This window comes from Tribolium madens, unplaced genomic scaffold (genome assembly GCF_015345945.1).
Source record: "Tribolium madens isolate multiple individuals breed KSU strain unplaced genomic scaffold, Tmad_KSU_1.1 Scaffold_91;HRSCAF=231;Tcas5.2_LG7, whole genome shotgun sequence".
NCBI classification, from domain to species: domain Eukaryota; kingdom Metazoa; phylum Arthropoda; class Insecta; order Coleoptera; family Tenebrionidae; genus Tribolium; species Tribolium madens.
The window spans coordinates 13221831-13235165 of NW_025401063.1; the positions used below are offsets into that span (position 1 = coordinate 13221831).

The 13335-nt window shown below is 30.7% G+C and overlaps 3 protein-coding genes across 3 annotated transcripts; 2 read left to right on the top strand and 1 right to left on the bottom strand.

Moving 5' to 3' along the window:
• Nucleotides 1–85: 85 nt before the first annotated feature.
• Nucleotides 86–7767, bottom strand: LOC123011163. The gene is given in 9 exon segments (XM_044408483.1): nucleotides 86–1973; nucleotides 2023–2157; nucleotides 2201–2742; nucleotides 2800–2996; nucleotides 3056–3447; nucleotides 3499–3668; nucleotides 3726–3813; nucleotides 3815–3903; nucleotides 7393–7767. Coding segments are annotated over 9 exon segments (2859 nt in total). The 5' UTR covers nucleotides 7481–7767; the 3' UTR covers nucleotides 86–815.
• Nucleotides 7768–8075: 308 nt separating this feature from the next.
• On the top strand, nucleotides 8076–8765 carry LOC123011166 (ejaculatory bulb-specific protein 3-like). The gene is made up of 2 exons (XM_044408487.1): nucleotides 8076–8453; nucleotides 8513–8765. The coding sequence occupies exons 1-2, from the start codon at nucleotides 8255–8257 to the stop codon at nucleotides 8713–8715; spliced, it is 402 nt and encodes a 133-aa protein (XP_044264422.1). The 5' UTR covers nucleotides 8076–8254; the 3' UTR covers nucleotides 8716–8765.
• A 98-nt stretch (nucleotides 8766–8863) lies between these two features.
• On the top strand, nucleotides 8864–10251 carry LOC123011165 (ejaculatory bulb-specific protein 3-like). Its single transcript, XM_044408486.1, has 2 exons — nucleotides 8864–9135; nucleotides 9986–10251. The coding sequence occupies exons 1-2, from the start codon at nucleotides 8910–8912 to the stop codon at nucleotides 10195–10197; spliced, it is 438 nt and encodes a 145-aa protein (XP_044264421.1). The 5' UTR covers nucleotides 8864–8909; the 3' UTR covers nucleotides 10198–10251.
• Nucleotides 10252–13335: the final 3084 nt, after the last annotated feature.

Below are 13335 nucleotides of genomic sequence, written 5' to 3' on the forward strand. Positions count from 1 at the left end.
GGGTAGGGAAAGTGAAAGTCGGAAAATTAGTATATAAGGCATTACCATTGTTAAATTAGTTAGTTTTATTCTCACCTGAGGATGACCACTTTGTGGTTGAAACCCGTTGTTCTATTAAAATAAAAGTTTGGTGTGACGGGCTAATCGTGTTTTTGTTCAGCTTTACGGAATTGAAAATACAACCTACAATACATTTGCAAAGTTAACGTAGATATTTTGATATCGCATTGTTTGAAAACCCGATTATGAATCCACGATAGCTTTGCTTCCAATAATTTTATTTGTCACAACTGACATTAAATTTAACAAAAAGTCAAAATGCATTCGATCAATGAGAAAACAGATGATTCTCCTTTATGGCGAATTTGGGAAAAATGCTTCTGCCTTTGCAAAGACAATGTTTCCTGAATAGAAAAGCTCCAAAAAGGTGTGAATCATTAAAGTGTTTTCCAATGGTAGATAGACAAATAACCTTAAAAATTGTGTTTCCTGTCTTGTCAATTTTTGTGTCAGTAGCGATAACTATGTTTTATTAATTTTAAAATTCATAATCAAAATCCATGAAGCATATGCAAATGTATTACTGGTTGCAGTTCAAATTTGGTCAGGCTCATTATCACTCGTGAAATACCCTGTATATAAACGAAACACTTGAGGCTACATACAAAGCATGGCTTTAAAATTGAAATAGTAAATTATTTGTAGTCACGCTTAAGATTTACAAATAAAAGTAATAACACAATTTATAATAAATATTTTTTGTAACTAATAACTTTATTCTAAAGAGACTGTAGTTCTTGATGGACTAGCTGAATCTACGACAATTGGTAGAAATATCCCCCGCAATCAGGACAAAGCTTTCTTGGCCTAGGTTTATGACTATGTTCTCGCCTTTGATTTCTTCTTTCTTGCTTTTGTTCAAATAAATAAACTTGGTTTGTAAACCATGTGAAAAAATATTCCAGTAATTTTTCTAGTCCAAACGTGGTAAGCTTAGTTCGAGTGAAATAAGTTTCAGACACATAATTAAACATTTCTGCTGCTCTTTTTGCAGCATCTAGAGATAATCGAACGAAGTAAGGCTCTTCCAAATGCGGATCTCGCGTATTTAACCATCTTTGGTATTTTTCTTCGACTTCGTTTATCAGTGACTGGAAATAATTATTTACCATATTAAATAAGCGAAAGTATTTGTCCACGGTGGAAAATATGCGATCAAGTTCTTCCATTAAACCAGCTTGTCTCAACAAGTATTTGAACAGTTCAGACACAGCATTGAAAATTTTTTCCTGGATACTTAAATCTGATGAACCAAAAATTTTAGCTAAACTAATAGCTAATGATGCTACTTGGGAAGGGCTGATACCAGGAAATGAGTTACGAATATTTATACCCATATTACGGATATCGGCAGTTGTAGGGTTTGGTGTATTTGGCAGCGTCGTTAAAAATGTGATAACTTCATTTTTCTCCATGTTTGCAAATGTTTTCATGTCTACTGGCACGCCATTCAACGTAATTTCTCCATTACGTGCACTAAATCTAACATTATTTCTATTCATTGCCCTGTTAGCACGTGTTAAAGTAGCAAACACTTCATCTTTATTTTGAATATTTCTTATCGTTGATATTACTTCAGCTTGACTTTTTTGAACGTTTCCCTCATTTTGACGAAGAGTTTCTTTTAAGAGTTTATTAAACGTTTTTCTGTGTCTGTTACTTCTTAAAGAATCTCGAAAATCTTTCAACGTGTTAGTTTGAGCTTCTTCAATAATCGCACCAACCGACCTATAATTGTAAACAGCATGTCCAAAGAAAAGAATAGAAGAACTCAATTGCACTATAGTCAAAAGTGATGGTTTTTCATTTTCGCATATCCAGCTTCTTATGACTTCATAACTAGAATTAGCAATTCCAGCTCCGCCAACTCCAAGATTAACAATATTGATAGTATTAACAGTAGCAGTAGCACCCTTAAAAACAAAAATAAGATATCTTCTTTTTAAAAATTTCTAAGCTTACTCTTCCAATATTAACGCCTTGTGCAGCCAATTGAGATACAGCCATGTTGGCTCCAGCTCCAACAAAACCTAAAGCTCCCGCAACGATATTAATGTAAGCTCCTCGGGCTTCAGACGACTCGAAAAAATCCAAACTCTGTTCAAATTATTAAAATCAGTTCACTATCAAAATATATTACCTGTCTGTGTTTATGCCGGTCATAAAGACCAAGAGCACTTCGTCCAAGTGAATAGGCCCCTATTATAGCTCCTGTTACTCCTGCAACCGGCACGACTAAAGGAGCGGCCGCTACTGCAGAAATTGAAGCAGCAGCAATCATCACTCCTCCAGAAGCTATTCCACCCACGGCACTAGCAATGTCTGTTCCTTTCAGAATAGAATTTGTAATATCACATTCTGGTGATAGTTGTCTTCCTAAAATCACGTTTCCGCTATCATCGCTTCTATACCGTCCATCTTTTGGGAAAATAATTTCACACTTGGGGAGTTTATTTTGTGCAAGATACTCATCCCAAGAATTGTAAACACGTCCCGTGTCGTCTATAATGATCCGACAAGGGTTATTACTACGTTTGCATTTTCTGAGAATAAAAAGAGGAAAGGGAGTCAAATCGGAATTATCGAATTTTTTGGCCCGGTTTAGTTTTTCTTCTGGAAGAGGCTCGATGCATACGTAGACGAAAGATATGATAACGCGATCTTTCCATTTCGTAATTAAATCTAGGAAAATAAATAAATATTTTATTGATTTTGTTGAATTGGATGAAAAAGACTTACTGCTTTGTTTCATTATTACGTTAAACAAAAAATCAATTTTTTTAAGTTTGTCTTGTGGATATCCTGTTTCTGATTCTGGAGGACCATACAAAGCATAACCAATTTTTTCTTCCAAAAATTTTAACTCATAATGATCAAAACTATCGTAATCTCTATCTCCAAGCATATCTAGCATCATCTGTTGATATTCTTTAGACCTGTAAGTGTAATGTAATGATATATGTAGCTGTGTAAACCCAACTCGACAAATACTAACCCAAATTTAAATCCTTGGTTCTCATTTAAATTATCTTCAACTTCATTATTGTTAATAAGTATTTCTTGGGCTTGTTGCAGTGTCGACAAAAAATTAAACGGTGACATACTTTCTTTCATAACACTTAATACTTGCAACGAATTTATGCCGGGAATTATTAAAATAGCAGCAGACTTTTTCTTTTCAATAAAACGATCAAAACTTTTCAACTCATTTCGAATTTGTAGAACTTCAATTAGAGTTTTTTTGTACTCATTTTTTTCAATGTCCCAGCATAGTAAAAAGAATTTATTACTTAGTGTCCTTTGAACTTCAGGACTAAGCAGTTGTTCGCAAAAAAAATGTGAAAATCTGTTGTTTTTATTATGCAGATACAAAAGTAAAACTTGTTTCTAGAAATTAATTGTAAAATAGGTTTGTTTAGAAGTTTGAAATAGTGATACCGATTGAAAAACTTGAGTAAAGGCTTCCTGTAGACAACATATATGGAAAGTTATGCCTCTGTTAGAAAAGCTAGTTAAAAAGTATTGAACAAAACTTAATATTGCTTGTCTTTCGTCTACTAAAACTTCTACAGGTTCATTTTCGGCCATTTTAAATGGTTTAGTTATTCCTGAAGAAAATACCAAAAATCTCAAAATTGTATTTAGCTAAATATCCTATCACTTACCTTGTTGTGGAATATTGTTATGTTCAACATTATAAACTATTAAAACATTAACGTCTGTTTCCATACAACAACTTATGAGAGTGTTCAAAATCATTCGCAGGAGTTTTATGCCAACATTCAATTATTTGTTTATATGGCGCTATTCCAAAATGTTTGAATATTTGATTTTTTAAATCTCCTGCAAAATTATTTAGTTTCAGAAATTTAATCTAATCATTTATGAAATTAGAATTAACTCAAGTACTACTTACTATCGTTAAATATGCATATACAGACAATTTAGTGAATGATAGTTCTTGGCCAATAATAACGATTAGTGAATAAAAATTCATTCACAAAATTCAAGTTTCATTTAACTTATTTTGTATTTTACTCATTATTAATCGTAACTTTTTATTCATTGACACTATCAAATGTCTCTCTCTCTCTCTATTCTAAGACAAAGGCCTCAGCTACTTTGACTATACGGCCAGGGCGTGGAAATCCACGTACGCAATAATCAAAAAAAAAAAAAAACTGGTTAACACGAAAAGTTTTAGAGGTTAGGTATCACTTCACAAAAACGACCTCAGCATATCCGGTGCCATCCGACCTGGTTACCGGCGTGACAGGTCAAAAAATAGGACGAACTCAAATGTTTATACAGTATGTTATTGAAATGCGTTAAGAAACTTAAAACGGTGATAGAACTCATCAAAACAAATTACTTCTCTATTTACCATTTTTTCGAAAACTCAAATTTATACTTACATTTATTTTCACCGTATTCCGTGTCATCGAGTCGTTTATGGATGGCACGGTACGCAAAAAAGTAAATACGGCAAAAACCCAGGTAGATAGGTCTTGCAAAAACTTACTGACACAATTTAGTCACGTCCTTCACCTACATGAGGCCGTGTTTACAATTTATTGGAAAGTGAATTTCCCGTAATTATCGTCAAAAAAAGTGCAGTACACTAATCCGGAGTTAACAGACATGGTGCTGATGTACGGGGAAGCTTTATCGAATGCTGCTAGAGAAATTTCGCGGTCGCCAAGTTCAAATTTAGAAAATCGGTGGATAGGGCGTAATGGACCAGTTTTATGGGGGGACGCGCGTACATCTAAAAACTTTCTTACCTAAAACCGTTCAAGACTAAAAAGTTTCAAACTAAAATGGGTCACACCTAAAATAATTCAATACTATAACCGTTCATTATTAAAAACGTTCAGCATTATAACAATTCACAATTAAAACCGAATTTTACTAAAATAATTCATTTATAAAAAACTATATACCAAAACGTTGCAAAGCTAAAAACGGAAATCACTATAACCTTTCATCACTATAATTGGTCATGACTATAACTGGTCAAACTAAAATAATAGTTTAAGCAGCAATTCACAGATGTCGCCGTAGTTAGTATTCTTGTACACGTCTATGCGTGCATCTGGTGCATAATACCGAAATTTCGAAATACCGAATTCCATAATACCGAAATCACAAAATTTGTTTTTATTTGACAAGACAATTTGTTGTAATATAGCAACACTGACTCTGCCACCGCGAATAAAAGTAAAAACCCCATTTCAAGTCATTTCTATTTTTCTAAGTCGAAGAAAGTTTCAAAAGGTGTAAATTGGCAATCTAACCTCAAAACAGGACATTTTTCTTTAATTATCTCATTTGATCAGTCGTTTCCTCAAAAACTGAGTGGAAATAGAAACATTTATTCGACGGTTCGTTTAACTGGAGATATAAAGTAGGTATTCAAACTTCGATTATTTAATATAGCGTTGTATGATTGTATGAAAATTAAAATAATGTTTGTTCTTTTCCTGCAATAGTACACTTGGAGACAAAATACTTTGGTCGTCACTTTTCTGACACTTTAATGTAATTCTAGCTTTAATGAATGACAATTTCAAATTAATGACAGCTATTATACAGAGTATTATACAAAGTATTTTGTCTCCAACTGTAAGTACTGAATACAATATAAAAAGCATTTGATTGTTCCTTTGAACAACCAAACAAAAAAAACGCACCTCAAATTTTTTATTCTTTGAAGATTAAGGCAGGTTTTAATCTAGTATCTTAGTTTTAACGTTAAATTCGATTTTTAAAATGTTCAAAATGAACATCAATTGAACATCCTTAATAAATTGAGGTTTCATTACAATTTACATTATTTTAATGTCAACATTGCTGTTGTTGTTCACCCATTTTTTTTTCTGTTCGGCGTAGGACTGTGGACTTATTAAAGTGAAATCTTTTCCGAGCGTCGATCGTTGATCAATTGGATTGAAAATATCGAAAGAACAATGTAGCGTCAGGTTGCGAGATCAGAGTTAAAAAAATCATAACAAATAATTTCTTTTAAATTCAAATTTAATTGACGAATACTTGTACATACATATTACATGTAACAAAATATTAGCAAAATTATAAATTTGTTCCTGTAAAAAACGTTTATAAGAATTTTTATAATGTAGTAGCATGCAGTAATGCAGTAGCAAAGCGTATGCAATTAATTGTAAAAACAATAAACAACTAGTTTACAATGCAAAACGGCTCACATTACAATTATCTAGAATGTGTAAAATCCTTACAATTTACAAAATAAGCTTTTATAATACAAACATGCTATCCTATGCAATTGACAGATAAAAAATACATGTAGGTTATTGTAAATATAAGAAAGACTATTTACAATGCATGCAATGCTAAAAAGGTTCACACTTTTTCCGTAGTAATTGAAAAATTAAAGACGTACATGCAGTGCTAACACAGTAAACATGCTGTAAGTAAGTAAGTTACGAGTAATTAGTAAGAGTGAGTAAAAAAAATTAATTCCAAAATTGGACAATTACCAACTACTTAAAAAAATAAAGAATTGGTTTTTGCTTGGCTATCTAAGTTTTTATCTTCTTTCGCTTTTAATGTACGCAGGGAGACATTGGCGGGTACTAGAATTTACGTTCAAACTAATTAACATTTTATCTGGGTTTAGAAAGATTTTTCGAAAAAATGGTAATTAGCAAAGTAATTTGTTTTTATGAGTTCTATCACCGTTTAAATTTTCTTAACGAATTTCAATAACATACTGTATACAAAACCTGGGCACATCCGGTGCCATCCGGCCTGGTTACCGGCGTGACAGGTACAAAAATTACAAAAATATTCCTTGGTCGCACTCAAATTTGTTCAAAAATTTAGACAATCACAAACACGTGTTCGGCTGGTTCGACGGCGGCCATTGAACTACCACTATCAAATGTCAAATTAAGAAAGTTGATGCCTGCCAGTATCATGGCTATAAGCCTCATAAAAAAATATCTTTTAAAAATATACCTTTAGTTAAAAAAACTGTATTAAAAAGTAAAACATAATTGTTTTCTATCAGCTTAGGTTTTAAATATTTATAAAAGCTTTGGGAGCGGCTATAACACCACAAGTATTGCACAATTAGGTATGTGCTTTGCTTAGCTGACCGCCCTCAAAGCTTTTATAAATTTTAAAAACTTAAGCTGTAAGCAAAAATGTTCCTCTCTAATAGAAAACAATTATTTTTTACCTTTTAGTATATTTTTCAAAATAAAATCTTATTTTTAAAAGGTAGTTTTTTAATATATTTTTTCTTTGAGGCGCGCGTTCTTAAACTTACAACTGATATGCGAATCTTACCCACAGTATCATATTTAAATAGCTCTAAAGTACATTCTTGTTCTTGGTAGATAATATGAAATAAAATGTTTGTTGTTTCACCGCTCATAATTATGAATGTATGGACCAAACACTGAAAACAATACACATTATACGCACAAAATATCTAAATGAAATATAAAAATCAGTTTCATTCTTATCAGCTTGGAGAAAAAATGAATTCTTCCATACTTATCACTCTTATCAGTCAACTAAAACCCCAGCCGTAGGAATCTCAAAAAACTGTTAATTTACAAAAGCGTTTGCATTGCAATCTCGAATTAAAATTCATTTAAATTTATGTTCAATAGTAGGTATATACGCGAATACAATAAACGTACGACACACAATCTATTTTTTAAGAGGAATAAGGAGGAACCACCGACGGTAGATAATTGTTTTTATCTAAAAACGTAGGTATTACAAATATATATTTTTGGTTTATTTTATCTAATTGATTAGATAAACAAAGAATTTTAGGACATAAATTCGTAGATTATCAAATAAATCATAAAAAAATTGTTAAATCGCAATTTTAAAATAAAAAAATGTAGCATATTTAATTATATAATGTAAAAAACTAATTCACACACAAGTTTGTTCATTTTTTTACTCAATCTATTATTACTTATAAGTCCGACTATAAAAACATCATTGTCTTTATTTCAATTTATTATCCAAAACAATGAAATAAGAATCATTGTTTAATTTAGTTAATAATTCGTGCAGAAAATTTATGTACGAAAATTAAGTCCATTAAATTCAATTAAAGTCTGTCATATAAAGGACATATTCGTTGCCGTATTTTGCAGTGTGACTTGAGAATTTGAAAATTATTTGTAAAATGTATTACTATTTACTTCCTTTGTATCTCTTTTTGTTTATCCACTCTGGGTGGTCTGAAGATACGACCCACAAGTATACAACAAAATACGATAATATTGACTTGGAAAACGTTGTCAAAAATGAAAGGTTGTTAAAAAATTATGTTTACTGTTTGTTGGAAAAAGGACGATGTTCTCCGGATGGCCTTGAGTTAAAAAGTAAGTAGAACAATTACCAAAACCACCTAAACCTTGTATTCGTTTAAATATATTCATAGAGAATATGCCCGACGCCATCGAAACCGACTGTAGCAAATGTAGCGAAAAACAAAAAGAGGGATCGGATTTTATTATGAGATACCTCATTGATAACAAACCTGATTACTGGAAGGCCTTAGAAGCTAAATATGATCCCGACGGTACTTACAAGAAGAGATACTTTGATTCGCAGAAACACGAAATCGCTACAATTGAATCTTAATTAATAGTATTTTTACATTTTCTCAAATTAAAATGAGTTCTTAGTAAACTTTTAATTGCTTTTTATTTATTCTCTTCTAAAAAACCTGTAATCAAGAACACAGTGTTGTTGTCCACCTTGAAGCAAATGGTTAAACGTAAATTTAGGTTTATTCCAGTTAGTCTTTTGATGTACGTTCATAAAGAGACATCGAAATGAATATTCCAGTGGTTGTCTTTCTTAGCGTTTGTTTCATTATTTTCAGTGGTAAAAATGTAAATGGGAAAACTCTTCAACGGTCATCTAGAGATAACAAATACACTACTCGCTATGATAATGTAGATGTTGACCGAATTTTACATAGCAAAAGATTACTCTTAAATTATATTAACTGTCTTTTAGAAAAAGGATCGTGCTCGCCTGAAGGGCGGGAATTAAAAAGTGAGTATTTGAAGTAAATACAAAGCAAGAAACATTTTATTTGTTGATATTTTTTATCAGTTTATTTTTATTTTATTATCATATATTTGTTTAGTTTCTATAAAAACAAAATAATGTAATTTACGGTACGCTTATAAATTGTAGTTTTTTTAAAAGCACCTTTTCAGTTGTCTTCGAATAAATAAAAATGTTCTTTTTTATTATATTCTTCACACCTAGGAATACATAAACAAGAAAAATAAACTTTGATTTGTCAATTATAAAATTAGTGTATGTTTTTATTAATTTTTATGTTTGAATAAATACTTATAATTATATAACCTGTATAAGATGATAAATCTTGAATGAATTTTGGAGTTGCAATTCGTGATAATTAATTTTGGTTAAGTTATATAAATTATATCGCTGCTGCACGGGTAATAGGGGTTATGTGAAAAATTGTTAAAATCAGAGAAAACAGTTTCAAGTTTTTGATGAAAATTGTCAACAAATTGTTCTGTGACTTAACCCGAAGAGCATAGTTGAATGGGTAACCAGTTTTTCTTCAAATGACTTAGCTCTCTTTACACAGCGACAATAACTTTGAAATCGTATACTAATATGACTTGAACTTATTTTCATCAAATTTTGACTTGATCCCTTTTACCCGCGCAGCAACGATATACCTAGTGGTTAATATTTTTTTAACAGAAAAAATAAAAGTTTACTTTAGTGTTTGTAAAAAAATACAATACTATAATTATACTCGTTATAATTAAGGTTGACTTCTTTTAGCTAAATCACTTTTAAAACCAATTATTAACTGAAACAGTTATTGTAGTAGATTACGCGTTGTCTTTCATTTTTTTAGAGATCCTCCCTGACGCTCTAGTTACGAACTGTTCGAAATGCAGCGAAGTCCAAAAAAAACAGGCAGGAAAGATTTTAACTTTTGTGCTATTAAATTATAGAAACGAATGGAATCAATTAGTCGCCAAGTATGACCCTGATGGTATTTACCGTAAGCAGTACGAAATTGATGATGATTACGATTATTCAGAACTTGATTCAGCAAAAAAATAAAAAATTGTATAATTAATATTATGTATTATATAAAAATATAAACTTTTGAAAATTCCCACTTTTTTCATCTTTTAATAATATTTTTTATATCATTAGAACTTATTTTTATAATTGGTAGTGAATAAAATAAATAAAACATCCACGTAACAACAGGTAAGTACTATGCTGTAGTATAATATTATGCAATATGTACATACAGGGTGCTCCATTTTGGATGTGCGAATAGGGAATATCCGAAACTAAGATGTTTAGCAAAAAACAAGTGATACATTCTGGGGCTAATTTTTTGCGAAAATAATATTGGTTAAAACCGCATCCCGCTATCGTCTTTTGTGTTCGACTTCCAGAGAAAAGTTGACATTTTGGCGAAATCTAAAAAAATTCGTTTCTTCGTTATTATAGAAGATACGGATTTGAAATAAAGACGTTATACAGGCACTTTGTTACGAGGAATAATTTCATAATGTAGTTAACAATTTTTTTCAGTTATTGATTTAGCCGTAATAAGATAAACTTGTATTTTGCTATGGCAATTTTGAAAAGCTTATTTTTTTCTGATCTGAAATATATATATTTGTAACCGAATATTTTTTTATAATTATACCTACTTAAAAAATGAAATACAAATTTTGGCCATGGAAAAACTATTTCACTCCAAATGTGTAAATAATAATCAATTAGAGTTTTGTGAACTGTAAAATAGATGAAAAAATAGATAAAATTATAAAAATTTAAAAATATACGATAGGTACACTTCTATTCAAAAAAAAGCGTACACGTATTGAGGACTATTGTAAATGGGATATATATATATATATATATACAGTATGTTATTGAAATGCGTTAAGAAAATTTAAACGGTGATAGAACTCATCAAAACAAATTATTTCTCTATCAGTTTACCATCCTTGGGTGTGACGGGCTAATCGTGTTTTTGTTCATCGTTTCCATACCAAAAAAATCCAGGAAGAAGAAAAAAAGATGTATTTTAAATATTTTATTATTCTGTTTAAAAAAAAAAAAACTCATTTTAGGGATTTGAATTAGTTCGTAAAATGACAATTTTTGGGAGCATATACAAAAAAAAACTACAATTATATTATCAAAATATAAAACTATCTATTAAAAAAATAAAGGTATTAATAGGCTTACGATTTAGACATTATCTACAAAATGTATAAAAAATTAATAACTGCCTGGAAACAGTATTTTACATATTTTTTCAAGATATGCAGCATTATACACAACTGCGTTATTAAAATTGCCTAACAATGAACAATTTCTTAAATTTTGCAAGATACTTATATGTTACAAATTGAACAGTTTTTCGTTATCAGTCGTGTGCTTGTTTTATAAAATGAATAAAAATGTTCTATTTTTTCCACAGCTTGCTTTATTTTATTTCATTTTCAAATTGTCTAATAATAATAGTTAGTGATAAATAAAAGATACTTAATATAAGTTTATTGAAAGACAATAATTTAACAAAGAAACCAAAAATTATAAAATATACAGTGTTTTATCAAAAAATTTAAAATTGATGTCAGTTCTGGTGAAACAGGAAGCAGCATTTACTACGTTTCTTCATTTCTACGTTGAAAACGGTATTGGAATTGAGTCCGCGTGTGTTTCCATGAAGTAGTATGGAATCTTTTTTTGGAAAAAAAAACCGAAATGACTTCACACAACAACGACAGCTTTTCAACGTCATCTTTTTGACACAAGCCCGGCAAAGTACGGTTCTATTCAGTACGAAACTGAGATACTGTTTCCATGCAAAAATTGTACTTTCAATCCCGATACGATTCCAGAATTTGCCGTATCGATCTTGAGATTCAAATCGATTTCAATACCAATTTTAAAGTTTTTCCATGGCAGTATTGAATCTCAATACCGTTTTCACTTCGAATTCAATTCGTCATGGAAACGTAGTAATTGATTGAGCATCTATTTCAAACAATAGGTGACAATAAAGTGTGAAACTTTGTTCTACGTAACTATTGTCATATTTGTGAAAATAATGCAGTTATGGCTTGGGGCGTTTTTCATAATCCAGCCTGTATATACTTATTTATGTAAGCAAAAATTGTATCTAAATTCCTGATGGCTACATGTTTACCAAAAGAGTTTTATAACTTTCCGAATTGACAACAAAAATATTTACAAACTTAAAATGGAAGTTGATTGGAATAAATAATGAAGGCGAAACAGTGCGGAAAAATAACAACAAGGCTTGGTGCTTCATCAATGCCTCACATGCATTCCACAATATAGTCGAGGTCAGCCACCGACCCCTTGTGTATTAAAAAGCAATTGTCGAATAAAACATTTTTCCTATTTATGACTTTAACAGAAAGTAAGTTTTTCCACCTTATTTTCAAAAAGGAAAATGGTCAATTACGTCCTAGGAAGGTGAAAATTTTTCTTCCTCATGTGTCAAAATTACAATAAAAATATATGTAACCTCTCAGGGAGGTAAAAATTTTACCTCCCCCATAGAAACAGAAAAACATGTTGATACATTTAATGACGGAACTGGGATATCAAGAGAAATTGTTAGTTTTAAAGTTTTCTTGATGGATCGTAGGGAAAATTATAGGTATGTATTACAGTATCTCCAGTACTGGAGGAAAGTGTATTTTCCTCCCTGAGTGGAGAACAAGATGACTCGACTCGACAAGTCTCAGGCAGTCCCTTCCACCTGTGGGAGAAAAATATACTTTCCTTTCTTGTAATAAAAATGACTATTGACTAAGAAAATTAATTTAACTACTACTTGTAAGCTTTTTGGCTTTACCAAATAAAAATTTAGCAACTCGACTTCTTAATTATCTACTTGTAGTAACTTAGAGTTTTATATTGTTTCAAACAGAAGCTAATAAATTTGAGTCAGAAGAGCTGCATTATCAAATATACTGGTAATTTCTATTATTATTATGACTGGAAGTAACAATTAAAGAATCAAAATTTTCTTCTTAAATCCTTTGTGAATTAAACAGTAATTTAATTTTTTTTTGTAATAGTCACTACTTTTTAAACAATTTTATTGAACTTGCTTTGTTCGCTGTCTGCATGAAATTTGAATTATCGTTCAAAAAGCTGAAATTTTGCATACATACTTATTTCCTGTGACAATAC

Bases quoted from the DNA above. Each gene is read 5' to 3' on its own strand.
- LOC123011165 (XM_044408486.1), top strand. From the start codon at position 8,910: ATGAATATTCCAGTGGTTGTCTTTCTTAGCGTTTGTTTCATTATTTTC. The intron at 9,136-9,985 runs GTGAGTATTTGA...TCATTTTTTTAG, and splicing joins TGAAGGGCGGGAATTAAAAA to AGATCCTCCCTGACGCTCTA.
- LOC123011166 (XM_044408487.1), top strand. From the start codon at position 8,255: ATGTATTACTATTTACTTCCTTTGTATCTCTTTTTGTTTATCCACTCT. The intron at 8,454-8,512 runs GTAAGTAGAACA...ATATATTCATAG, and splicing joins GGATGGCCTTGAGTTAAAAA to AGAATATGCCCGACGCCATC.